The sequence below is a fragment of the Pelophylax lessonae genome (assembly GCF_965119305.1).
Source record: "Pelophylax lessonae genome assembly, chromosome: 7".
NCBI lineage: Eukaryota > Metazoa > Chordata > Amphibia > Anura > Ranidae > Pelophylax > Pelophylax lessonae.
The window spans coordinates 103,495,623-103,523,356 of NC_138774.1; the positions used below are offsets into that span (position 1 = coordinate 103,495,623).

Here is a 27,734-nt window from a genome sequence, read left to right on the forward strand (position 1 = left end):
TGTTTTCTTCTTCAGTAAACACATTTCATGATTTGACATGCTTGGCAAAACGATTGACCAGGACTTTTTGATGATATGCCTGGCAATGATTGACCAAGAACACAGGAACATACGGAAACCAATTTTAAAAACTGCTTCTTCCTGTAAGTAACTTAAAACACAATAATATATGATGACATTTTCAACCACATTTTTCAACTCATACAGATCATCAATTTTAGAAGCAGCCATTTAGTTCCTGTCGCAAGAAACAGGATAGGAGAAAAGGTCTTCCTGCATGGAAGGGCAAATGAGAAAAAAGTAAGTGTTCATGTAAACACCACCCCAACGGAAATATCCTTCCCTTAGAAGAGTAGGTGTATTAAAATATCTTTCTTGTTATAACTACAGATACGGTGATATCCTTGACAAAGGCTGCCAAGCCGAAACGCGTTGGATATTGCGGACGTTATCTCGGTCCCAATAACTTGTATTCAAGTCCGGTGAACAGAGAAACACATTCATACTATCACCAAGTCACCAATGTACAAAAAAACTGCTTTATTTTATATAAAACTACTTCAAATCTTTGCCTAAAAAATTCCAAACCTCTTCCTGGCTTGAGGCACCAGAAACTCTTTTTACCTTACTGACCCAGGGATGTTGGCAAAGTTATATATACCTCAAGGCATTCAGAGAACCCTAAAAAACCCCAGTATTATTAATTCATGGACACTGGTATCACAGTGATGTTATATTGTAATATATTGCATTTTTTTTTTGTTTTATGGTGTAATTTAGTTTGTGATCTTATGTATTCTCTTTTTTATATTGCTTCTTTATATATTGCCTATTATTGTTTTCTTGTTTATTCTAGAGGTTTCACATATAGTATTTATACAGTGGTATTTTAATATTTAGGCCAGAGTATACTTAATAGAAACAACATTGGGTATATGGTAGCAGATCCTTACACACATTCATTTTATCACGATACAGAAACATTTTTTTACAGTTGACTCTGTACCTGGGGATCAGGCACTTTTACAATGTCTTCCCAACTGAATTTTGCGTAGATCTATTCTTCTTTTTTCTTTTTCTAAAAAAAAAAAAAAACCGAAATGGAGGCACTAATGTGTACCCAGCTGTGAGCTTACAATCTAGAAGGGAGGGTCAAGTGAAACAAAAGGGAATAACCGTGGGAGATGGGTTGATGGAGAAAATGGAGGTACAGTTGTCAGGTGTGGGTAGGATAGGCTTCTCTGAAAAGGAGGGTTTTCAGAGATCGCCTAAAAGCTAATAGAGTAGGAGATAATTGGACAGGTAAGGGTAAGGAGTTCCATAGGATTGGAGAGGCTCTGGAAAAGTCCTAAAGGTGAGCATGGGAGGACCTGACGAGGGGGCTAGAGAGCAGGCGGTTTTGAGGGGAACGAAGAGAGCGATTTAGGTTGGTATTTTGAGACGAGGCTGATGATGTAGCTAGGGGCTAAGCTGTGGATTGCTTTGTAAGTATTTATGATAATTGTTATTACATAAAAGATGTAGTGGGATTATAGGAGTAATGGGGTACATAAATATCATACTAATAAGTGTTTCTTTTGCATTGATTCAACAGGGTGAATACAACATGGGTAATAAGGTTGTAAGGGATAACTTTGAATGGGTGTATACAGATCAACCACACTCTGACAGAAGGAAAGAGATTCTGGGTGAGTCATTTTATGTATGGACTACTCTTTAAAAACATGATGTAACCTGTGAAATAAATGACTTATGAGCAGTAAACCTTTTATAATGTGTTAACATACTATATTAAAGTGAACTTGCCAGGAATCTAGGCAATTCAAACCGAGGATGTGTTGGAAGAATGCATAAGCAGAGGTTTCCTTTGGTGAAGTCCACATAGTAAAGGAATTGTCAGATTTAGAGTTGTATGCCGTCTCAACTTGTTCTCCATTTTCCAACCTATCCAATCCTCTATTTTGGTCAGTGAGACCGAGACTTATCATCACGTTAAAGGTTTAGTATTGAGGATTGGAAGGTGGAGCCAGAACCAAGACTGACTTAAACTAAAGGTGAGAAATGCACACAACTTAAAGGGTAACTCCACTTTCATGGGGGGGGGGATAGCAAATAAAGAAAAGAAAATATAGCTTATACATTTTATTTATATATACAGTGGGTACGGAAAGTATTCAGACCCCCTTAAATTTTTCACTCTTTGTTATATTGCAGCCATTTGCTAAAATCATTTAAGTTCATTCTTCTTCCTCATGAATGTACACATAGCACCCCATACTGACAGAAAAACACAGAATTGTTGACATTGTTGCAGATTTATTAAAAAAGAAAAACTGAAATATCACATGGTCCTAAGTATTCAGACCCTTTGCTGTGACACTCATATATTTAACTCAGGTGTTTTCCATTTCTTCTGATCATCCTTGAGATGGTTCTACACCTTCATTTGAGTCCAACTGTGTTTGATTATACTAATTGGACTTGATTAGGAAAGCCACACACCTGTCTATATAAGACCTTCCAGATCACAATGCATGTCAGAGCAAATGAGAATCATGAGGTCAAAAGAACTGCCTGAAGAGCTCAGAGACAGAATTGTGGCAAGGCTCAGATCTGGCCAAGGTTACAAAAAGATTTCTGCTGCACTTAAGGTTCCTAAGAACACAGTGGCCTCCATAATCCTCAAATGGAAGACGTTTGGGACGACCAGAACCCTTCCTAGAGCTGGCCGTCCGGCCAAACTGAGCTATCGGGGGAGAAGAGCCTTGGTGAGAGAGGTGAAGAAGAACCCAAAGATCACTGTGGCTGAGCTCCAGAGATGCAGTCAGGAGATGGGAGAAAGTTGTAGAAAGTCAACCATCACTGCAGCCCTCCACCAGTCGGGGCTTTATGGCAGAGTGGCCCGACGGAAGCCTCTCCTCAGTGTAAGACACATGAAAGCCTGGAGTTTGCTAAAAAACACCTGAAGGACTCCAAGATGGTGAGAAATAAGATTCTCTGGTCTGATGAGACCAAAATAAAACTTTTTGGCCTTAATTCTAAGCGGTATGTGTGGAGAAAACCAGGCACTGCTCATCACCTGTCCAATACAGTCCCAACAGTGAAGCATGGTGGTGGCAGCATCATGCTGTGGGGGTGTTTTTCAGCTGCAGGGACAGGACGACTGGTTGCAATCGAGGGAAAGATGAATGCGGCCAAGTACAGGGATATCCTGGACAAAAACCTTCTCCAGAGTGCTCTGGACCTCAGACTGGGCCGAAGGTTTACCTTCCAACAAGACAATGACCCTAAGCACACAGCTAAAATAACGAAGGAGTGGCTTCACAACAACTCCGTGACTGTTCCTGAATGGCCCAGCCAGAGCCCTGACTTAAACCCAATTGAGCATCTCTGGAGAGACCTAAAAAATGTCTGTCCACCAACGTTTACCATCCAACCTGACAGAACTGGAGAGGATCTGCAAGGAGGAATGGCAGAGGATCCCCAAATCCAGGTGTGAAAGACTTGTTGCATCTTTCCCAAAAAGACTCCTGGCTGTATTAGATCAAAAGGGGGCTTCTACTAAATATTGAGCAAAGGGTCTGAATACTTAGGACCATGTGATATTTCAGTTTTTCTTTTTTAATAAATCTGCAACAATGTCAACAATTCTGTGTTTTTCTGTCAGTATGGGGTGCTATGTGTACATTCATGAGGAAGAAGAATGAACTTAAATGATTTTAGCAAATGGCTGCAATATAACAAAGAGTGAAAAATTTAAGGGGGTCTGAATACTTTCCGTACCCACTGTGTATATATATATATATATATATATATATATATATATATATATATATATATATATATATATATATATATATTATACAATTATAGATTATACAATTGCAGCACAAATCATATTGTAATTGAATGCTATTAAAGATTACCTTTCCTTTTCAATCTGCAGCTGTTGTAATTTTCTGAAAATGCAGTGCAATATGGCTACCTGGAGGTGTAATGTACACAGAATGTGTACTGACCACCCCCCCAGAAACATAATTTCCTGCTTGTGCGATTGGCTCACCAATTTTCCCAGAAGTCTGCCTAAGATACAAGTCAGATTTCTGGCATCCCCTGCAACAAAAATGTAATTTTTGGTGAGATACTCCCAATAGGAACGCATCTAAAGGGATGCAGATCCAGCAGCTTTCCTCAGAGCTCTGCAGCTGCCACAGCTTATAGCTAGTTATGAAACCACTCCCCTTAGACCCACTAACAAAAGGTAGGAATCTGCAACAAAGTTTGTTAAAATCCTTGTAATGTACATAGATCACCCAGAGGGAATCCTTTTTTTTTTTCTCCTAACAAAAGTGGAGTTACGCTTTAAAGGGTTAGTTCACCTTTGCCAAAAACTGTCTATGCAGGTAAGGGGCGCCTGTAGGAAAAGAAAAAAAGGCACGGCTTTGACTAAAGTAAAAAAATGTCTAGGTATAGGCCACTTATGTACATCCCAAAACCTGGCTAAACAATGTCCAGAGATGGCCTTATCCCATTCTGCCTTGTTAGGAGATTAAGACTCTCCCAGCCAGTTCAAACCCCTTGCGTGTGCTCTCTTCCCTGTCACAGGAGATCTGAGCTCTGTGATGCTGTGAGGAGAAGATGAACCACACTTGTGCTGGGGGTTTGAGAGCTCACCCCTCTCAGAGAGGTTCACATATATGCGATGACAGACATCGCATGTGATTCGGAGTGCACTGCTCTGCAAATTACATGCGATGTCTGTGCAATGCGCATTTAGCTATACAAATTGTATGGCTGAATTCACATCGGATTCGGACACCACTCGCACAGGGCCCTTTTTGGGTCCGCACCAGAAATCGGATTGCATGGCTGATCTGGGGGTGTCGTTAACTTTGTATTGACACCCCCAGCCATTCACATATGGCAGTGTGAACTGCCTGCGAGTTGAATGTGGTGTGGGAACCCGCAGTGTATTCTCAGGGTTCCCGCATCGCATATGTGTGAACTGGGACTTGTATTTGATTTTTCATATTTCATGTCTTAGGTTTAGATCCGCTTTAACCACTTACCGCATATCGACGTAGATCTACGTCGGCAGACTTTGCGGTAGTATACCGGGATGATGCCTCTAGCTAGAGGCATCATCCCGGTACCGTGGTTTACAGCCAACGGTCGGCTTTCCGTCCGTAACGACCGATGTGGCTCGGGAGCCGCTCGATCGTTACCCGGGTGAGCGGGAGGGGACGCCCCCCCCGCCGCCTTCCGTGACCGGGAGCCCCGAGCACCCAGCCGGCACGTCCGCCGGCTGGATGAAGTCCCGATCAATGCCGGAAACGGCTTAGATCGGGTCTCCGATGACGTAACACGGAGGCGGTGTCCATGACGTGACTTCCGGGTTACTGTACTGCAAAAAGCGGCACATTTAAAAAACGGCGGTATGCAAAAATGCAGTTTTCGGCGTTTTGCATACATGGAAGTGTAGTGGAGGGGTCTAGGGTCTTTTAGACCCTCGATCCCTCCATAAAGAGTACCGGTCACTACATATTGGTGTCACAAGGGATGTTTACATTGCTTGTGACAGCAATAAAAGTGATCAGATTTTTTTTTTTTTTTTTTTAAAAAACCTGTAATAAAGTTTAAAAAAAAAAAATTAAATGGGGAAAAAAAAAAAAAAATTTAGCCGCCCCGTCACTGTTAGCTTGCGCACAAAAAAAAACGTATACGCAAGTCGAGTCGCGAATTAAATTGCTGTTCAAACCACACATGTGAGGTATCGCCGCGATCACCAGAGCGTGGGCAATAATTAAAAAAAAAAAAAAAAGAGCTACACTCTAACTCTAAACTGGTAACCGTTAAATAAATTTAAAGTGTCGCCGATTGAGATCTCTATTGACCGTAGTTTGTCGCCATCCCACGGGGGGGGGGCGCAATTTTAAACCGTAACATGTTGGGTATCTATTTACTCGGCGTGACGACATCTTTCACAATATACAAAAAAAATAGGCTAACTTTACTGTTTAGTATTTTTTAAATGCAGTGAAATGTGATTTTTCAAAATTTTTCCAAAAAAATGGCGTTTTAAAATACCGCGTGACAAAAAATATTGCAATGACCGACATTTTATTCTCCAGAGTCTTTGCTAAAAAAAATATATATAATGTTTGGGGGTTCGAAGTAGTTTTCTAGGAAAAAATACTGGTTTTAACTTGTAAACAAAAAGTGTCCGAAATAGGGCTGGGGCTTAAGTGGTTAAATGTTTCCCAAAACAGTTAGGGCTCTTTCACACGACCGCTCCGTGTGAGAGCTCCACTGCGGTCCCTTTTTTTTTTTTTTTTTTTTTTTTTCACGGAGCGGATGACATTTCTGTCATCCGCTCCGTGTGTCCGCATATCATCCCATCCGTTTGCGGATGATATGCGGACCTAATGTAAGTCTATGGGGATTGCGGATGTCAGCGGATGACACCGCTGACATCCGATTTTCCTTCCTTTCCGTTTTTTCTGAACGGAGGAAAAATAGGGTTCTGTTCCGTTCCAAAAAACGGAACAGAACTGAAAGGAAGGAAATCGGATGTCAGCGGATGGTATTCCGCTGACATCCGCAATGCCATAGACTTACATTATGTCCGCAAAAAAATAGGATGATTTGCGGACATACGGAAAGCTCGTGTGAAAGAGCCCTTACAATCAAGGCATGCTGTGAATGATAAGACCCCGTTCACACTGGGGCGACGCTACTTGCCGGGGCGACCTCACAGGTCGCGGTGCGCAGCTCGCAACGCGACCTCGGAGCGGCCGGCACGGACTTCATAACATTGAAGTCAATGCAGGTCGCTCCGGGTCGCCCCAAAGAAGCTCCGGACCCTTTTTTCTGAGTCGGGGGGACTTGTGTCGCTCCTATTAGAACGGGCCCACAGCTTCTCTATGGCAGGCGACCTGTCAGGCGACCAGGTCGCCTGACAGGTCGCCCCAGTGTGAACGGAGTCTAAGTGTCACAAGCATTTGTGCTCTCGACCGAAATGTTAAGCCATAAAAAGGTTGGAGTTATAACTGATCACATGCAGTGAAATTTCCCCAAAGATACACAAACAGCAAAAGAAAACTCGAGGGATTTACCCTTTATTTTTTTCCTATTCTATCCAAAACAAAAAAATGGCCCTACTTACAATGTAAGTTCTGTATTCGGGTAAAACACTTTTGAAAGCGATACTGTATCTCCATTTGACAATAAATTGCAACCGATTGACAGTGTGGCTCATGTTTACATTCTGCCTGGAGTTTGGTCGCCTTGTGTAGGCTCTGAGTTTTCTGCACCATTGACCACTACCTGGTAACCTGGCTGTGGGAGAAAATTTCCTTTTTCTAGGGTAAACTAGCCAAAGCAATGTGTTGTGTGTTTTTTTTTTTTTTTGTTATTTTTTTATTTATTTTTTTTAATAGCTGACTTGTTAAGGAATGTTATCAGATTAAAGCAATCATTTTCTTATTTAAACTGTCCCTTAAAATAAACATGGCAATCTAGATACATTGCTAGTTTCTCAAGCAGTATACCTGTGTGAGGGAAACTAATGAGTTTTCACTGAGCACATGAATCCAGAAAAAATATTAATTTCTACCTTGATAGAATTTTCGTTCTATAATGTTATCCCAAGACATACAAAAGTGGTCTTGTATGCAGATGCAAACATGACCTCCTGGAGACATGTCTTATGTGTAAGATCCACTTACCTATAATAACCTGTTTAAAGGGGTCATAAAGCCTAAACATTTACCTTAAAGCAGTAGTAAAGTTAATAAAAAAAAAAAAAGGGGGGGGGGTCCTCCCTGCAGGTTTAAGCCATAATGTGCTAGTATGCACTGAATACTAGCACATTATGTCAGACTTGCCTTTAGAACGGATCCTTCCAGCGGCATGCTGTCACCGCTGACAGGGATTCCATCTTCGCCCAGTCTTCTTCCAGGTTCCCGGGCTCCCACTGTCTTGACTTGCCGAGCCATAATGACATCACCGCGAGCATGCGCGGGAGCCCCGGGCACGGGGATTCATAACTAAACCATAGTAAACTGTGTTTACTATGCTTGTTTGTGAATGAACAGGAAGCCGCTCAGCACAGAGCACTTCCCATTCATTCACTGTCCAGTGCAGCTGAGGCTGCAGAGAAAGATGTGTGTTTGAGCTTTGGGGTTCACACCCTAATGCAATGGTCTGTGCACACCCATGTTCAGAGCTGTGCTGAGCGGCTTCCTGTTCATTCACAAACAATCATAGTAAACACCGTTTACTATGGTTTAGTTATGAATGAACACAGTGAGTGTGTTCGCTGTGTTTATTTAGAAAAGGAAGGGGCCAGTAAGTTATATATTTAGTAGTCCCTTCCACCAGTCTCCATCTTGAAACATACCCCACAGCAGCAGGGGGGAGAGGAGAGGTGGGAAGCTAGCACCACTGCAGGGTGGGCAAACATCAAGGGGAGGGGAAACCTGGGCAGTAGGGGGAATCACATTACGGTGATTACGGTGTGCCCAGGCACATCTGGCACATCCCCCATGCACGCCTATGGCTTTGAAGGATTAGTACAGGTATGCCATGCCATTCCTTTATAGAGAATGCACCAGTGATGTTATCGGCTGTTGCTCACTGGAATATCTCCTAAATGGTGCATGTTTTAGGGAGATATTCATTTTACCTTACCTTTTTAAGCTTACCTGTAGGTAAAAATGGCACAAAAGAGTTTACTACCACCTAATTGAAGGAGAAGTTCACCTTTTGGAACATGTTCCATATTACACATTCCACCCATTTTTAGGTTGGAACATGTAACATTTTGCAGCATCTGCAGCGTCTCCTCCTGCTCCCCTCCTCCCTTTGTAAAAGGGGGTCAGGAATCGTCTCCCTGCACCCGCTATTACAATTTGAAAACAGCATGGCTGTACAGGACTCTGCCCACATGGTCCAGTCATTCATTTACAGCTTCCTGTGAATGAATGGCTACAAGTCTTGTCCGCTGCAAAACTGGTGAGAGCTCTCGTAGTCCATTGATCTTCCTGCTTTCGGGTATCTGCCTGCCCATACGAGGTATGAGCAGGCAGCTATGCTGAGAGTCTGCAGGAGCCTGAGATTGCACCTGCAGATCTGCTGATCGCGAGTGCAATGCTCTGCAGCCTCGTTCCAAAAAAAAATGAATGCACTTTTTTTTTTTTTTCCTGCAAAAAAAAGTGCCATTGGCTCCCATTGTTGTCAATCAAAGCCAGTGATGAGAAAGACTGGGATGAGTTCCGCTGTCTGTGTCAATAGACGCAGACAGCGAGACTCGAGAGTGAACCCACACAAGTGCCCCTATAGGAAGCATCTTTCTATGGGGGCACTTAGCGAAGGGGAGGAGCCAGAAGCGTCAGCAGGCGACCTGAGAAGAGGGGGTTCGGGGGCCGCTCTATGCACAGATTAGGGAAGTATAAACCGTTTTTTTATTTCTTGTTTTAAATTTGCATGTACAACCACTTTAGGTGAATGGACAAAAGAGGAGGACAATAGAAACTCCACAAATATGTTGAGCCCCTTTTTGTCTTTCCTTCTTAATGTGTTTGGTTGAGGGGTGTCCTTTTACCCTCATAGCCTTCGGAATGTCACTCTATCTGTCCAGAATAGGTGGTTTCAAAAGACAACCATCTTGTATTTACAGTTAGCTTAATTTTTACATGTTTTTTCTTTGCTGTATCACAGATCACAAATTTGCAGATTCTCCCCCCTAGTACCGAGGTAGGCCAGCCTAAAGCAGGCCATACACTCTAAAGGGTCTCTCGATAAGCAGGGCAGGCTAACCAGGAGAAACCTATTGATTCCCCGATGCATGCCAAGCGGCATAGATGGGAGGAATCTATATTGTATTCAAAAGGTATTGGTGGAGGGGCACAAGACATGGATTTTCACAGATTATCAAAATGTGAACAAAGTCATTATTTGAGCTCTATTGGCAGCTCATCATTAGGACAGGGATCCTCCAGGAAAGGGCAGTCATCCAAGTTGAGAAATCCAACTGTAATAGGCTAAAGAGTGCCAAATGAAAGCTCCTGAACTTAATACTCCTAAGTAGACTGATCTGTGGGCAAAGGTTGTCATAGACAACAATCAATGCTGGCATTCATGTTATAGTAGCAGTACTACAGTTGGGATCAGCGCACCTACATATGTTACTAACAAACAATAACTGAACAGAAAGGTTTGTTTGCGGAATAAAATGGAACAGAGGTCACCTTTTGTCCAGGGAAGGTGTAAGGCAGCGTTGGACAATTCATCTGAATCTTTCCAATGTAAATGCTTCCTAAGCCTGTTTATCTAGTTTCTTTTGAAGTCAATGTTTCTCAAAAAGGGTTCCTCCAGAGGTTGCTAGGCGTTCCTTGGGCAAGAAGCAGTTTCTTCCTCTCAGATTAGGAACTACTAATGGCAATGATTTGTTGCTATAAGCACGGTATTCTTCCAACTGACTACAAATATAAGGAGCATTCTTCCTGGTGTCTATTATGCTAATGTACTGTGAGCTGTAGATATACTAATGATTAGCAGGGGTTCCCTAATACCTAGAACATGATTTCAAGGGTTCCTCCATGTCCAGAAGCTCGAGGAAGGCTGCTGTGATCTGAATGGTAGCATTGCACTAAGGTCTCATTCACAGTGGCATTGGCACATCTGCATTTTTATGCACTTTTTATGACGTTTCTAAATGCATATAAAGGAATAGAATGATTTTTCAGTGATGCCATTAACATTATGTGTTTACCTGCATTTAGTTGTGGTCAATTTAGCTGCATTTAGAGAAAACCGAATTCTGTGTATCCAGGATCTGATTGGGCTCTCTAAATGCATATAAATGCATCTAAATGTGGCTAGACCTGCTTGCCTCCCCTTTGCCCACAGGGCCATCTAGCAGCAATGTGTCCCTCCTGGTGTTTTTAATGCACCCAGGAGGGATAGGTGCGATGTCCAGCCCTGCTGCCTGCAGCTTGTCAAAGTCGGTGGCAGGTTGCAGCCGGATTGGGCCGTGTTCTGTGCATTCATCCCTAAAAACCTAAACACTGGTACCACTCGTTAATGTTCAGCCCTGTCCAGACGCAACAGGCCATAGATTTTGACAGGCTGCAGGCAGCAGGTATTACAGGCATGTGTTCCATGCATTCTTTCTGGAATGCAGAGGGACTTGAGTGCAGGTACCACTCAGTACAGAGTTCAGCCGCAGCCTACTACAGACTTTGACAGGCAGCGGGGCTGGGTGCTGCAACTGTCTCTCTGTGCAAAGTACCTAACGCAGGAATATCGAAACGCAGGAAAAAGTGATCTGAGAGGCATAAACGTTGTTTATACGTCCCATAAGACTTCTCCTGTGTTTTTAGAAAAGTTAAACGCAGGAGTGCCAGTGCAAATGAGGGAGAACCTGTTGAGCAAAACCTATGTTGCAGTGATACTAAGAAGGAAGCAGAGCCTGCTTATGTAATGAATACCTGTGGCTTCAACCATTGTACACCGATTTAATTACAAACTGTAAATAGAATACAAATGTTTAAACTTAAACGCAAGTTCATAGGATTATTTACAATGGGCTGACCCTATCTATAACAAATACTGAAAAAGTTAGTTTCCCTTAAGAAGCATCTGTAGGCTAATGAAGAGTGACTTATGATCCCAGTTCTTGTCTGTCCGGTGGGTATAGAGAAATTACTTGTTAATTAATAAGCTATTTCTTCATATGATGAGGAAGCTCCCTGGGGAGAAACCGAGGATTATGAGAACGTGGTTGTCATTACTTCTTCAGCTGTACTGGGAATTGGTAAAATTAATGAAGATGACATGGCACGCAATTGTCACCGATCCCTGAAGCCTGTATAGAAAGGTACATTGAAGTAAATGTCACAAACATGGACATTTGAGGAAAAATAAAAATCCTAAGCAGTTATAACTATTAGAAATGCAGCTAAATTATTGCAAATTTGGGCTTTTCTTGTAAAAGTTGTGCTTGATCTGGCCACCCACTTGAGTTTTCTAGCTGGTCCTTTATTGTGATGGGCAGCCTAAAGGCTCGTACACACTTGACGAAAACCAGACGAAATATCCTCCAATTTTTCTCTCTCATGCTCAGCGGTCATAACCGTTTTTAGTTGACAGTGCATAACCGGTTGCCGACTGCTCACAGTATATTTACTACGGCAGTCAGCCCCGGCCAGGCAGAGTGACGTAGGTCTACGTCGCTCGCCTGTCACTCCTTTTAGAGCCAATAGCGGGCGAGCGTTCACAAAGGAGTGCGGGCGTGTGACCGGCGGACCCGGTGTCCGCTGGTCACACTACGATCGCCGGTACAGCAGGAGAAAGACAGAGCGGCTTATGTAAACAAGCTGCCTGTCATTCTCCCCTGTGTAAAAATGAAGATCAGACGGTTCTACTATGTAGAACCGTTGATCTTTGTTTTTACACTAGGAGACCTGTCCCCCTACCGTTAGAATCACGCCCCTAGGACACACTTAACCCCTCCCTGTCCAATACAGTTAACCCCTTCCCTGCCAGTGTCATTTTTGCAGTAACAGTGCATATATATAGCACTGATTACTGCAGTAATGTCACTGGTACCCCCAAAAGTGTCAAAAATGTCAGTCAAGGGTCCGATCTGTCCGCCGCAATGTCGCAGTACCGCAAAAAAATCGCAGATCGCCGCCATTACTCGTTAAAAAAAAAAACACCGAAAATGACAAAAATCTTTCCCTTTGTTAGTAAACGCGATAACTTTTGCGCAAACCAATCAAAATACGCTTTTTGCGATTTTTTTTTTTTTTTTTTTTTTTTTTTTTACCAAACATATGTAGCGTAAAACAATTTGGCCGAAAATGTTAAAAAATTTTGATTTTTACATTTTTTTTGGGGGGAATTTCATGTAAAAAAAAGTGAAAAATATTGTTATTTTTGCAAAAATTACGCTCTTTTTTTTGTTTATAGCGCATGATCAAAAAATCGCACTGGTGATCAAATACCACCAAAAGAAAGCTCTGTTTGTGGGGAAAAAAAGGACGTCAAATTCGTTTAGGTACAGCGTCGCACGACCGCGCAATTGTCCGTCAGTCACGCAGTAAAAAATCGCAAAAAACCCCCTGGTCAGGAAGGGGGTAAAATCTTCCGGGGCTTAAGTGGATAATGTTCACGAAAATTCTAGTCCGGTTTTTTTTTTTTTTTTGGGACATTTGTTCCTAGACTTCCGGGATGTCAGCAACTTCAGATCATGCGTGGTCTTTCGTATCCGATTTTTCGCAGACGTACTGCCTACACATTAAACGTAAATTGGTTGTGCTGGGGACAGACGATAAACATTTTGGTGTTTGTCCCTGATGTTGTTTTTTTTATCGTTGGAAGATGTCGGCATCGGCTGCTGAACGTTGTGTACACGCTAGCCGAAAATCGTACGATTCTACTTCAGATGGGAATTTTCGGCAGATTTTCTACTAGTGTGTACCCCACTTTACTGACCAGCAATGAGATTCTGGAGGCAGAATGGGGGTGTGGGGGAGGGGAAATACATTCAACTTTTTCAGATCAAGTTGATTTTTGCTTATAACATTTAGCTCTGCTTTTGCATTTTCTCATTATGGTATTGGTTGGAACCATCTGGGTTTTGGGCAAGTTTGTTAAAATGATACAGAAAAAACTGCCAGTGAGTATGCCCTTTATGATAAACATCCACAATATACAATATAAAACAGATTCATATAGAATAAGGAAAGTATCATGACCGATCACAGTAGGAACTGTGTATTATGCCTTTCATTGCACATGATTTGCCATTTGATAAAGATTTGTGAGATTTAAATTTAAAAATCCCTTCATTAAGGTAAAACAAGGTTCCATTACTTGTTCTACCCTCCCCTCCCAAACACTTACCCAAGTACTTTTGATCCATCAGTGTCCCATTTGCCATAGCACTGCTCTCTTCCTCTTCCCACAGGAGATACTGGTAGCAGCAGAGCCCTTTGCTGCTGCTGTAAGCAAAATTGTGTGAGGAGAGAGTTGGGGACGGGGCCCAGCTGCACTGTGTGTGTTTATGGATGCACACAGCCCAGCTCGTCAGTGCCCACTCAGCACACAGCTTGCTGAGGGGACACCTGGAGAAGAGGCGAAGCAGAAAGCACCAGGTATGGGGCTTCTGTGTGCAATACCATTGCACAGAGTAGGTAGATATAACTTTATTTTAGGTAAAAAAAAAAAAAAAATACCTTTTTAGAACTACCTTAAATAAGTTAATTCTGGTGAATTCAGCGAATATAATCTTTTCCAGAAAATCACTTATAGAAGTTGCTTGATTTAGATGCATACAGGTTTGCTGATCTACCTGGGCTCATTCTTGCCGAGGTTCATCTGATTATTTGTCCCAATTGTCTGTCTGAATTTATGAACTGTGTGATCTTCTCATTTTAAAATGTGCTTGAATACTTACCTAGGCGCACTGAAAATGGTGCGATTCACTGAAGACCTTGTCTGTCTGATATCTCAAGTTAGCAACTTGATTTACTCAATATGAATTGAAACCGGCCCCATTCACACCTGAGAATCTTCTGTTCAATCTTTTTTATTGATATCTTAAAAAAAAAGGAACATGGAGAATTCTCCAATATAAGGTGAACAGTACATTGTACTAATTCGTTGAGTGCTACGAAGAAGAATCATTAGTACAAAGTGCTCACAATGAGCGTGTAATATAAATTGTGAGAATGGAGGCAAAAGGCCTCTAGGATGATCATAAAAAACATGGTGATAAAGTCAATAACAATTGTAGAGAATGTCATCACTAGTAAACTGGAGAGAAACAGAAGCAGCGTCCCGGAGTATCCCTTTACTAGTGGTGCAATGTTGGGAGAAAAGGTTAGGAAAAGACAGAAGAGGGGGAGAAGGTAAAGAAGAGAAGACTGCGAAAGAGCCCAAAGGCTCCGAGCAAACCCGGGACTCAAGACATAATAAATGCTGGGAGTGGGGGCTCAGGGTTCCAGACACCTGAGAATTTTCTAGCGTGAAACCAAGTTTTTAAAGTCCAAAATCCTGTGTCCTTCCTTTTATTTATTTATTTATTTATTTATTTTTTTTAGTACAGTGCACCAACAATGCTCAGTAGTGTATTGCTATGCTTTTTGACACACTGCAACGCGTGTCAGGTGTGCTTTGGTGCTATTATGGCAACAAAACCGGCCCCAACAAGTAACGTGTTCATTAGCGCCCATATTCCTGCAGAGTGAAAAGCATATTTAAAACTGGCCATATAGGAATTAAAATTTGGCTGGTTCAGCAGGGAGTGGCCAAATTTTGATTCATGTGTGACCACTGTGCTTTGAACAGGATTCTACCGATCGACTGTTCATCTGCCCTGCCCGAAAAAGCGCAGCAGGCAAATGGCTATAGTGCTGATCTGTGTTTTCTGCCAGTGGGGGAGTCTCCCTGCTGTCAGAATACAATAGTGCAGCAGGGAGGGTTCCCCCATCCACCTTGATTGTGTAAAAGAGGGGATCAGTTCAGTTTTTTGAGAATGGGAAACTGAACAATGTATGGCCAGCTTAAGGCACACAAGTATAAAGGGACTTCTCATAGCTACCCAGAGAACAATGGCTTTGTAAAAGGAATCCAAAAATAAACAGATACTGTATATTACCTGCCTTAGTGCTTCTGTAAACATAGCCGTGATAATTGCCAGTTGGTTGTCAGGGTAATGTTAACTACAAAGGTTTCCATGTTGTTACAAAGGGATTGTTTTTTATTTTTCCATTGCTGTTTTTAAGTTGATAGCTGTTCCCTAGTTAGTATTTATGAATGGTAGTATAAATTAGATATTTAATTTTGTTTTTTGTTTTTAAAGTGCCAATAGTTTCTTACAATCTAATGTCCTTGTGGCAGTCATTTCGTACACACAAATGCACAAATACACTCAAGCCAGTTTGGATGGAAAGTAATTAATATATCAGTATTTTTGGGGGTTTTTAGTGGAAATCACACCTCCCAGAGAAAAGGACAACAAAAATGGAAAAAGCCAGCCACACTCCTACAAATAGCTCCTTTGACATGCACTAGATCAGTGATGGCGAACTTTGGCACCCCCAGATGTTTTGGAACTATGTTTCCCATGATGTTAATTCACTCTGCAGTGTAGTTGAGCATCATAGGAAATATAGTTCCAAAACATCTGGGGTGCCAAGGTTCACCATCACTGCACTAGATTGTCAAAAGTATTGGGATGCCTGCCTTTACACACATGAACTTTAATGGCACCCAAGTCTTGGGGTTCAATATTGAGTTGTCCCACCCTTTGCAGCTATAACCGCTTTAACTCTTCTGGGAAGGCTGTCCACAAGGTTTAGGAGTGGGTCTTTGGGAATGTTTAACAATTCTTCCAGAAGCGCATTTATGAGGTTAGGCACTGATGTTGAACGAGAAGGCCTGACTCGTAGTCTCCGCTGCAATTGATCCCAAAGGTGTTCTATCGGGTTGAGGCCAGGCCAGTCAAGTTCCTGCACCCCAAACTCGCTCATCCATGTCTTTATGGACCTTGCTTTGTGCACTGGTCCAAATCATTTGGTGCAGGGGGGGGGTTATGGTGTGGGGTTGTTTTTCAGGGGTTAGGTTTGGATCCTTCGTTTCAATAAAGGGAACTCTTAAGGCGTAAGAATACCAAGATATTTTGGACAATTTCATGCTCCCAACTTTGTGGGAACAGTTTGGGGATGGCCCCTTCCTGTTCCAACATGACTGCGCACCAGTGCACAAAGCACTTCCCATAGACGACAAAAGATAAAAACATTCCCATAGACACACTCCCAACACCTTGTGGACAGCCTTCCAAGAAGAGTTGAAGCTGATATAGCTTCAAAGGGTGGACCAACTCAATATTGAACCCGATGGACTAAGACTGGATGCCATTAAAATTCATGTGCATGTAAAGGCAGGTGTCCCAATACTTTTGACAATATAGTGTATATTTGACAAGAATATCTCCTCTCATTCCTGCCCTCATGCCTATTGTGTCTGATTTGTCTGCCACTAACTGAACTACCTTACCCCCTCGACCATTGGAAGGCTCTACCCTCCTTATGACCAGACTATTTTCAGCATTGTGCTACTTTTAACTGGCAATTGCTTAGTCATGCAACACTGTACCTGAATAAAATATTATATAATTTTTTTTTTTCACAGAAAAATAGCTTTTTTTGGTGGTATTTTATCACCATTGTGGGGTTTTTGTTTATATTATATTATATATATATATATATATATATATATATATATATACGAAAAAATACCAAACATTTTGAAAATAACCCCCAATATATTTTCTACTTTTGTTAAAAAATATATCCAAAAAAGTACAATTTCTTCATAAAATTTAAGCCAAAAATGTATTTTGCTACAAGTCTTCGGTAAAAACCAAACTGCATTTTTAGGAACATTGTACTATTGGGGACACTATTTGTTTTGATTGCGATACTGATCCGTAAAGACATTATGCTAGTAATGTCGGTGATCAGCGACATATAGTGTGTCTGTGATAGTGTGGTGGACAATCTGGTGCTAACTGACACTGGCTAGGAAGGACACGAAGGCATACATGGGGCGAATTTAAAAATAATTTTCTTTTGAAAATCAGAAATTTTGTGCGTTTTTGTGATTCGATGGTGCCGCCATTGATTTCGAAATTTGACCAACCAAGCCTTCAATTTCACCTCTTATTGCTACAGAAAAGACTTTGTGGCTGCAGATCTTCTTTTCTTTCCAGGAATTTTCCTTTCTTGCACTCATGCACATTTCTTTTTCGATTATATTTCTCGCACGATTTTCTCATCATTGATTAGAAAATTGTTCTTTTTTTCATAAAATTTCCAACATGCCAGATTATTTAAATTCGGTGACCACCCGAAAGTCGGCTGGTGCTGCAGCCCATTAATGGTGCAAAATTCGAAGGAAAATTCTTAGATAGGTCGAATTTCGAAAGAATTTCTTTCGAAAAATCCTATGTATAGCCGGCCTAAGGGGTTTATTTGCAAAAGCTAGAGAGTGCAAAAATTAGTCACAATTCTGCAGAGAAACCAATCCGCTTCCAGACTTTATTTCTAAAGCTTAATTGAACAAGCTGAGGTTAGAAGCTGATTCTCTGCAGAATTGTGACTAATTTTGCCATCTAGTTTTAGTAAATAAACCCCTAACTGACACGGACATTGCTACTGACATTAATACAATGATCAGTGATATTAACTGTTCACCAGACAAATGACACTGGCTGGGTGGCAGGAGTGATCAGGAGGGCAATCAAGAGGGGTTAACTGTGTGCCTGACAAGTGTATGTGTGCTGCTTTTACTTACAGATCTGGAGTCTCTCCTTTCTGTCAGTTTTGAACGGTAACTGAAAGCAGGGAAAAATGCAGCCAGAATCTGTGTTGTGTTTACAAACACACAGATCTCTATACTGCGATTGACCACAGGCAATCAGCAGGTATACAGCCAAAATCATTGGCTGTAACCTGCTGACAAACTAGTACAGTGTCCACTGATAGCACCAGGAAGTCCACCATCATGAATGGGTACGTCACGGTGCCTGGGGGAGCCGCCTGCCATTAGTAAATGTACTGCTGGCAGTCAGAAAGGAATTAAGAGACCCTATCGCCAGACCATTCATTTCAATGACCATCGTCCCACAAAATTATTTGTACATTTAATATTCAGTACTTTATTTATGTTATTTCCCTGTAAAATCCCCCCTTGTGTAGACATTAAAAATGCCTAAGACTGCCGGGCGCCTCCATCTTGGAGCAGACTCTGAGCTGTCTGTCAGGAACCCCAGCAGATTGACAAGTGACCCTTTTAATGTGTTCTCCTTTGTCCTCTCATATGTTACATAAAGATTGTGTAGGGAGGGAAAAAGTAGCTAGGCCAGCACAGAAAGTAATTAGACCTCCCCAGAAAGGGATAGGACTATGATGTACAAGGTATAGAGGGGGCTGTGTTAGGGTATTGACTCTTCCTGAAGTCAAATTTACTAGAAACTTCAAAAGCACAAGTAAAAAAAAAAAACATTAATAGAAAGGAAAAATCCTGCAAGTAAGCATTTAAAATACTTTGTTTTTCGGTGCATTTTGCACGTTGATGACAGGGTCTCTTTAGGTACCCTTATAACCGAATACAGAGGGGGCGGGGAGACTGATAAGATCTCTTTGTAGTGAGGAATGTACAAAGCTAGTGGACAAATGATCTGGGTGACAGGTCAAAGTACCTGCACCGCATAAGAATTCTAAAACCACTCCATTCTTGTGTTGTCACGGATGCACCTGATGCATGTGGGAAAATATTTGCTGATTATGCAGGAAAAGAACCCATAAGGAGAGGCAGTGACAGGGTTGGGCAGCATGTGATCATTTAGCTGACAGTAATGAGGGATATTTAAAGGGATCTTGTCGGGAATAGAAATACGAGAGTCAAATGCGACTTGTTTTAAGATGCAGACCCTGGGGCTGTCATCCTTTATAAAACATAAAGTAGGCACATATCCAATGTCCCAAAACATATCTGTACCGTGGTCTCGTTTGTGGAGGGGGACACGATAAACCGTCAAACGAGGATTGGATTGTCCTTTAACAAGGGTCAGCAATTGGTACTCCCATACTTTATACCTTGTTTATCCCTATTTATTTATTACACATATTTATATAGTGCTGACAATTTACACAACAGTTTTCATTTATTGTACTTAATTACATAAGTCCCTGCTATCAAGGAGCTTACAATCTAAGGTCCCTACCACGTATGCATGCATACATACACATACTAGGGCCAATTAACTCCTTGGCCCCACCCTCACGCAAATGTGACCTTTCAGTGGGTGGGCCTTGGCACCGGGCTTGCATTAGTTCAAACAGCGCACCCTGCACGCTCCCGGCACAGTTACCAGCACCTGACGGAAAGCTCCTGATCGCTTCATGTGATCGGACGATTTCTGATCATGTGACTGCCGTGACAGCCAATCGTGGTGGTCACATAACCGTAAGCCACGCATGCCTTCCAGCATGTAAAACCCCTTAAGGGGCCCGGCACCCTCTGGCTCACAGGGCTTAAAGCAGAACTAAAGTCAGCAATACTTCCCACTCCTTTAACAATCTGAGGTCCCTTGCTGGCTCCAGCATCTTCCATCTAACTTTTTCGGTGGATGTCCTCATTGGCCAGGATGATGTCACTTCTGCGTATGCACAGGAGTGCAGTCATTTTGGCTCACAGGATCTGTACTGGAATGTAAACTGAGATGCACATGCACACCTAAGTGTAGGTTCTAATGAAGACTGAGCAGGCAGGTAGGTGTATTTTACTGAAGAGACATTGAATATCTTTATAATAAAGAGCCTGCCTGCTCGCAGTTCAAACCAATCACAATCGTGCTGCAAGCAGATGTGCAATAGCTAAAAAATAATAATAATAATAATAATAATAATGTGAAACCACTATGATTGAAAAAAAAACCCCAAGATTACTTCTTTTTGGAAAGTTAACACTCTAAGGTGACCTCATTTTTTGCCACGGTTTTTTGTAAATGAAGAACCATGCTGGTATTTAAGTGGTTTGTGTTTTATTGGAGAACTTGGATAGGGTCAGATATAGTGGGATACTTTCAAACCAAACTATTCACACTAATTTCCTTTTTCTAGTGAAACTTGTACAAAGTCCTTGCAAAGGCACATGCAGATTTCTTCACAGCAGCACAGAGCAATGTCCCTTAGTAAAATAGCGAAGGGTTCTGGACAAAGCTCTAAGAACACTATCCATCATTATTCCTGGTGTGGGCCCTCCGCTAACTTAGACCACAAGAGGGTACAACTGTCTTTGGATCCTTAGGGTGTTTGTACTCACAAGGCTCCTGCAGCTCCATCGGCAGCCTACTCTCTCCGTGATACCAGGCCAGATGCACTGTAGACTCCCCTTCTGTTAGTTATGGTAGGACTAGGGTTGCCACACAGACTTTAGGCTCCTAGATCTCCCACCTGAGGCAACATGGTAGTAAAATGCTAGTGAAGGCAGAGTCCCCGCCCCGCCCCCCCCAGCCTGCTGTAATCCTCCACTATGAATGACCAAGAACCCATGTGCTCCTCGAACATAAATCCCAGCACCCAGTATGCTTAGGGACGCCTCCACTTACAATTGGCCAGGGTTGTATGCATATTCATGCTGCTCATCTGCCTAGTCTCCACCTGTAGCCCAGAACCTTCCTAGGTTGCTAAGCACATGCACACTTAGGCAGCATAAGCAGCACCAGAGCTCAATGAGCAGAATACACTAATGGATCACAGCTCTGTTAAGGAGGCAGCACATCATTTTACTGAGCTGTCTCCCTGTTAGTAGGTGCTAGGGTGAGTGTATTATGGTTTTTGGTTACTCTGCCTAAGAGAGTGTTACACTGGCTTCAGGTCAGTGGTTAAAAAATGTTGCCACGTTATCAGAAAAAAGTAGTTAGTGGAAGCCTTGTCATCTTTTTCTAAATGGCAGGTTCCCCACAGTTCTGTGCTGCTTCAGATTTCTTTTGCTTGAATGAGTGTGATGCAATCTGCAACATATTTAGCAAAGTTATGGCCAAATCTGACAGATATGAGCAGTATCAACAGGAGCCAATCACCATAGGGACACCCAGGGCAGCCATCAGAAATTTTGGGGCCCCTTACACAGCTTAAGGCCTGGGCCCCACCGGGCCTGACCACCAACATTCCGCAGGGCCCGCCCTCTGGCCGTCCCACCGAATCCGCCCACTGGCCATCCCAGTGCACTCACTTCTATTTTAACACTCTTACAACTTAATAAATGAAAATGAATCCAATCCATCAAAGAGACATCCCCATATATTCAGCAAAGAGATATCCCAATCAAGTAGAGACTACTTCCTATATTCAACAAAGATATATCCCAATCCAGCAAAGAGACAGCCTCATATTTTCAGCAAAGAGACAACGCAATCCAGCAAAGAGACATCCCTTCAGCTGCATCGGCTATACTGCAGCCGCTATGCTTTAGCTAGTTACTGCAGCTGCAACTACTCGGTCTCCTTGGTTGGGGCCTGAACAGAAGGGGATCTATTCCTCTCCGTCTAGTCTGGTCGGATTGGATCAGTGGGCATCCAGGTGTAAATGGACAGCCGGTCCATTTTACACTTGGCCTGCCATAGAACAGGATCTTTCATCTATCCGCTCTGCACCAATCAGCAGGGGATCAGCGGACAGATCACCTGCTGAGAAAATCCGATTCTGCCCTGTGTGAAAAGGGGCTAAGGAAGAAAATTCAACATGATCATACGTATATTACTGTCACCTACATTCTATAATGAGCCATCACTTGTATGGATCAGATCACAGGTTACAGGATGCAGTAGTGTTACCTGCTGGTGGAGTATACAGCATACTCTATATATTGTCAACTAATCACGCCCAGCAATAATTATGAGCTAAGCCTTATTTCAGTGGCTTTGTTCCACAGAATAAGATAATGGCCAGATAGCACCCCTTTTCTTTCTGATTTGTCTCCAGGTAGTAATGTATTGATAATTATTAGCACACACAGCAACATTTAGGTATAGATAAAGGTAGTTTCCTCTTCTCCAAAGTTAATTATTGGCTGCAAAACACAAACAAGTGGAAGATACATGATATAATGCCACTATATGCTCAAAATGATAATGTTTTATAAGGTAGTAAGAAGGAAGGTTTGATATGTAGTTGGCTAGTATAGAAATTACGTGCCCATAGATGAACAAATAACATCTGAAAATAAGATGGTATCTATCGCATTTAGCACTGCTTGGACTTACTGCATTCTTCTTCTTGACTTGGTTAGCCACTTAGTCCTTGCCACCCCACCTGAAGATGCCAACCCACCTGAAGATGCTTTGACTCAGTTATACAGCACCAATTAGCAGCCCACCTCTTGAAAATGTTAGGGAGGTAGGCCAAGCTGTTTAGAGAGTCAAGTGAGGTCAGTACTGTTTCAGTTTAGCAGCTGCTGTCATTTTTTCATGTCACACTGTGGTTCCTGTACAGTACTTCATTTCAGCTAGGAGGCTTTCTCTCAATTGGCATGGGGTGTTCCAGGCATGGTGTCCTCCACATGCACCATCTCTAAATTAGAAGTGGCACCATGACAGAAATTAGATCCATAATGTTAAGTGAAGATACACTCTGCAATCCTTGTGTGCCATAGTCTCATGGCTACGGCATACAAGTTCCCAATTTAGGACACACATTCTCATGTCTTCTGATTCTTAGATGCTAGTATCCTTCTATACAAAGCTGCATGTCTGGCAGGATCAGAACATTTTTCTGCTGACTTTTACACTCTGGTGATACAACAACCATCATCAGATCTGTAGGGAATTTACATGTCATGATTTCCATTTTTTTACATCAAAATCACTGGCAGGAGGAGTTCTTATGCGGCTTAGCCTGGAATACTATTAAATAGTGAGATTGTCATGGCACTATAATCATGTCCACAGCCAGTTAATACAGCAGATATGGAGACAAGGTGTTTTTGACAGAATAAACATTTGATGGGAGGGGTCTATTTGCTGACGTCATGCCGCCGTATCCATGTGTTCAGAAAGGCAGTTAACAATGTAAGTGCACTTACTCCTCTTATCATCATGTTTTTATGTTTTTACATATCTTAAGCCATTAAAATGCTACACTATATAAATCTTTCTGGACCTCAGCTTGGTGAGCTTTTACACCTGTTGTGATGTGTCGGTCATTATTCCCCATTCATTCTGTGGCATTTACTGAAGAGTACTGAGTCTTAATTATGGATTGATGCTCATTTAATTCCTGTGCATTGTTTGGGTGAAGGTTCACATGTGGAGATTTCCTTATGCACCTAGTGGATGTCCTAATATGCTTTAACCACCGGAAGGATTTGCCCCCTTAATGACCAGACCATATTTTGCGATTCGGCACTGCGTTACTTTAACCACTTAAGCCCCGGAAGATTTTACCCCCATTCCGACCAGGGGGTATTTTGCGATTCGGCACTGCGTGACTTTAACGGACAATTGCGCGGTCGTGCGACGCTGTACCTAAACGAATATGGCGTCCTTTTTTTCCCACAAACAGAGCTTTCTTTTGGTGGTATTTGATCACCTGTGCAATTTTTTGATCACGCGCTATAAACAAAAAAAGAGCGTCAATTTTGCAAAAATAGCAATATTTTTCACATTTTTTTATATGAAATTCCCCCAAAAAAATGTAAAAATTTTTTAACATTTTCGGCCAATTTGTTTTATGCTACCTATGTTTGGTAAAAAAAATCGCAAAAAGCGTATTTTGATTGGTTTGCGCAAAAGTTATCGCGTTTACTAACAAAGGGAAAGATTTTTGTCATTTTTGTTTTTTTTTTTTTTTTTAACGCGTAATGGCGGCGATCTGCGATTTTTTTTTTTTTTTTTTTTGCGGTACTGCGACATTGCGGCGGACAGATCGGACCCTTGACTGACATTTTTGACACTTTTGGGGTTACCAGTGACATTTCTACAGTAATCAGTGCTATATATATGCACTGTTACTGTAAAAATACACTGGTAGTGAAGGGGTTAACTTTATGTGGGAGGGAGGGGCTGTGTGTCCCTAGGGGCGTGCTTTTTACTGTGATTGGCTGTGGCTTGAGCTGTAAGGACACTGATCAACGGATCTACATAGTAGATCCATGTGATCAGTGTCTTTAAAGCGAGGAGAATGACAGGTCGCTTGTTTACACAAGCTGCCTGACATTCTCCCTCTCCCCCGCCGATCGCCGAGTGGCCGGCGGACATCGGGTCCGCTGGTCACACGCGCGGGGGGGTCCGTGACCACGCGGGAGCGTGCCTCCGGCGGCGCGCGCTCGCTCCCTAGACCCTCACAAGCAAGCAACGTAGCCCTACGTTAGTTTGCCTGTGAGGGGCTGACCGCCGACGTAGATAGTCGTGCAGCGGTCGGCAAGTGGTTAACAGACAATTGGGCGGTTGTGCGACGCTGTACCTAAATAAAATTGATGTCCTTTTTATTCCCACAAATGGAGCCTTCTTTTGGTGGTATTTGTTTACCTGTGCGATTTTTTTTATTTTTTGCGCTATAAACAAAAAAAGCGACAATTCTGAAAAAAAATATATATATATTTTTCACATTCTGCTATATAACATTCCCAAAAATAAAATGTAAAACTCAAAATGTTTTAACATTTTAGGCCAATTTGTTTTCTGCTACATATTTTTGGTAAAAAAATCGCAAAAAGCGTATTTTGATTGGTTTGCGCAAAAGTAATCGAAGCCGCCTGCCCGATGCATTGGCTTCCCCCGCTGATGAGCGGGGGCGGGAGCACGCCGCCGGCAGCGAGTGTTCACCCCTAGCCTCCTACGCGCGACCGACGTATAGCTGCGGTGGTTTGCCCAGGAGCGGCTGCCTGCCACAGTATAACTGCGGCGGGCGGTCGTAAAGTGGTTAAATATCTGCCATTTCTGGTCGGCTGATTAGTGCTACTGACAATTGTGTACTGGAAGAATCTCTTTTTATGTGGACTGTTTTGATCTTAAAGTGTTAATTCTACATTTTTTTAAATTAAATAAAATAACAAACATGTTATACTTACCTGCTTTGTGCAGTGGTATTGCTCAGAGCGGCCCCAATCCTCCACTTCTCGGGTCCCTGGCGGCAATCTTGGCTCCTCCTCCTTCTTTTTATGTCCACATAGCAAGCAGTTTGCCAAAGGGGACACACAGTGTGTGCTCGCTCCCAACCTGTGTGTCTATGGAGCCGTGCTCCATAGACTTACACAGCGGGACTTAGGCCTGAACCCGCTTCCTCTTCACTGCAATTGATTGACAGAAGCAAAATCCATTGGCTCCTGCTTCTTCTAGAATGAGGGGGGAAGGGGGGCACAGAGAATCTGAAAATGTTTGTTTTTTTTTCTTAATGTAAGCAATGCATTAGGGTAAAAAAGTTTTTAGGTTTAGTATGACATTAACTACAACCATTTGCACTAATAAGAATATTGGGTTGTACTATACAGATTTATTCGTCACGTTAGATTATTATCTTGCAGTAGCGCTGCACATTGGTTGAGTATATTGGTTACAAGGGTTGTATGGTCTCCTTCAGTGCTAGCTGCTTGCGATTGTGGTGCGCTTACTATATACATTGCGGTTTGAAACAATTGATGCATTTTGAAGCCATTTTAGTCTGTAAAGGCAAATTTACAGTTGATTTTTCATTGGAACAATATAATTGTCCCTACAGTCACTTGTGTATAAAATTATAGAAACTGCACTGGTCGTAAGACTCTACCCTGTCAGGCCTGTTCAGTGAGACAACAAATGATGTGCAAGAGGCAGTAACCCAAAGCAACATATGAAAATTCATCTGTGTTCTAGTATAATCAATAAAATCAGATTATTCATTTTTTTTTTTTTTAAATGCGTTTCTGCAAATTGCACATCGTTATAATCCTGAATAGGTTTTTAACTTACTCCCATGCCCCCACCCATGGGAACACATGTAGCCCTTTATATTCTAGGAGGTTGTGTTATGCAAACCTTTGCAGATGTTTGCAATCGTCAGCTCAGCAATAGTGGGTCTGAACAGGCTTCTGGCATCTAGAAAGGCTGGTTTGTGTAAAGGGACAGGTGTACTGGAACCCGTGGGCTGCTCAACCTCAGTCAAAACCGAATAAGCCTAAATTATCCAGTTTAGAAAGGGGGAAACGCCACATTTAAATTGTGTTCACATGTTGTGCAACATTTTTGTTTTTTTGGCAGCTTAAAGAGAGCTCTGTTGACTGTAATCACAACACTTGTTTCATGCAGGGACAGAGTTAGCAATTATGGACAATAACAAATATGAAGAAATATCTTCAAGCATTAAAGGAGTAGTCTGAAGCAAAGTGTTTCTGGGGGAAATAGAGCGTCACACAAAGTTATAACACAAATATACTCACGTTTTCCTTATGGTCTTCTTCCCGGGCTTATCCTCGTTTTTCTCTCCGGCCGGAAGCTGGGTCTTTTGATGACGCTCGACTTCTTTCTTCTTCATCCGCCGCCATCTTCGCCCGGTGACTCATCGATCCCAGGAGTCACTGCGGGCTGCGCCGGCCTCCACGCCCGGAGTCGAATACTCCCCCCTGACCTAATTTATGCATATATGCGCTGAGCTGAGCTGTCATTGGCTCAGCTCAGCAAACGCCGATTGGAGCGCTGTCCTCCAATCAGCGGTTACGTACCGCGCATGCGCACGTCCGACCGTAGAAAAATCTACGGATAGTAAATTTCTACAGAAGTCCATTGTACGCTTATTCACAGCACGTCTTGCTCCTTTCTCCCAGCGTAGGGAGACAGTATCTTATTACATAGCAACAGCTATGTACGGTTAGTATTGGTCACTTGTAAAGTAATCAAAGTGTTAATGAATATTAAAATAAAGGGGATTCCTTCCATATGTAACCCCTCCTTTTGACTATAAATGTGTTTTTAAAACAATAAACTTTCATTGTGGACTGGACTGGAATACTGCCAACCTTGTGGGGCGAATAATACTGCCAACCTTGTGGGGGGAATAATACTGCCAACCTTGTGGGGGGAATTATACTGTCACTTGTAGTTTTTACTTAGATCTATGCAGCATCTCAATAAATAAAGAAATATATATATATATATATATATATATATATATATATATATATATATA

At 42.2% G+C, this 27,734-nt stretch overlaps 1 protein-coding gene across 1 annotated transcript in view; it reads left to right on the forward strand.

Annotated features, from left to right (window-relative positions):
• Positions 1-1,596: 1,596 nt before the first annotated feature.
• The window catches only part of LOC309559598 (sphingolipid delta(4)-desaturase/C4-monooxygenase DES2-like), a 46,730-nt gene continuing 20,592 nt past the window's right edge, over positions 1,597-27,734 (forward strand). The window contains exon 1 of the mRNA XM_082262922.1: positions 1,597-1,688. Within this exon, the coding sequence (XP_082119048.1) occupies positions 1,607-1,688 (82 nt within the window). The 5' untranslated portion in view covers positions 1,597-1,606. The remainder of the gene's footprint in view (positions 1,689-27,734) is intronic.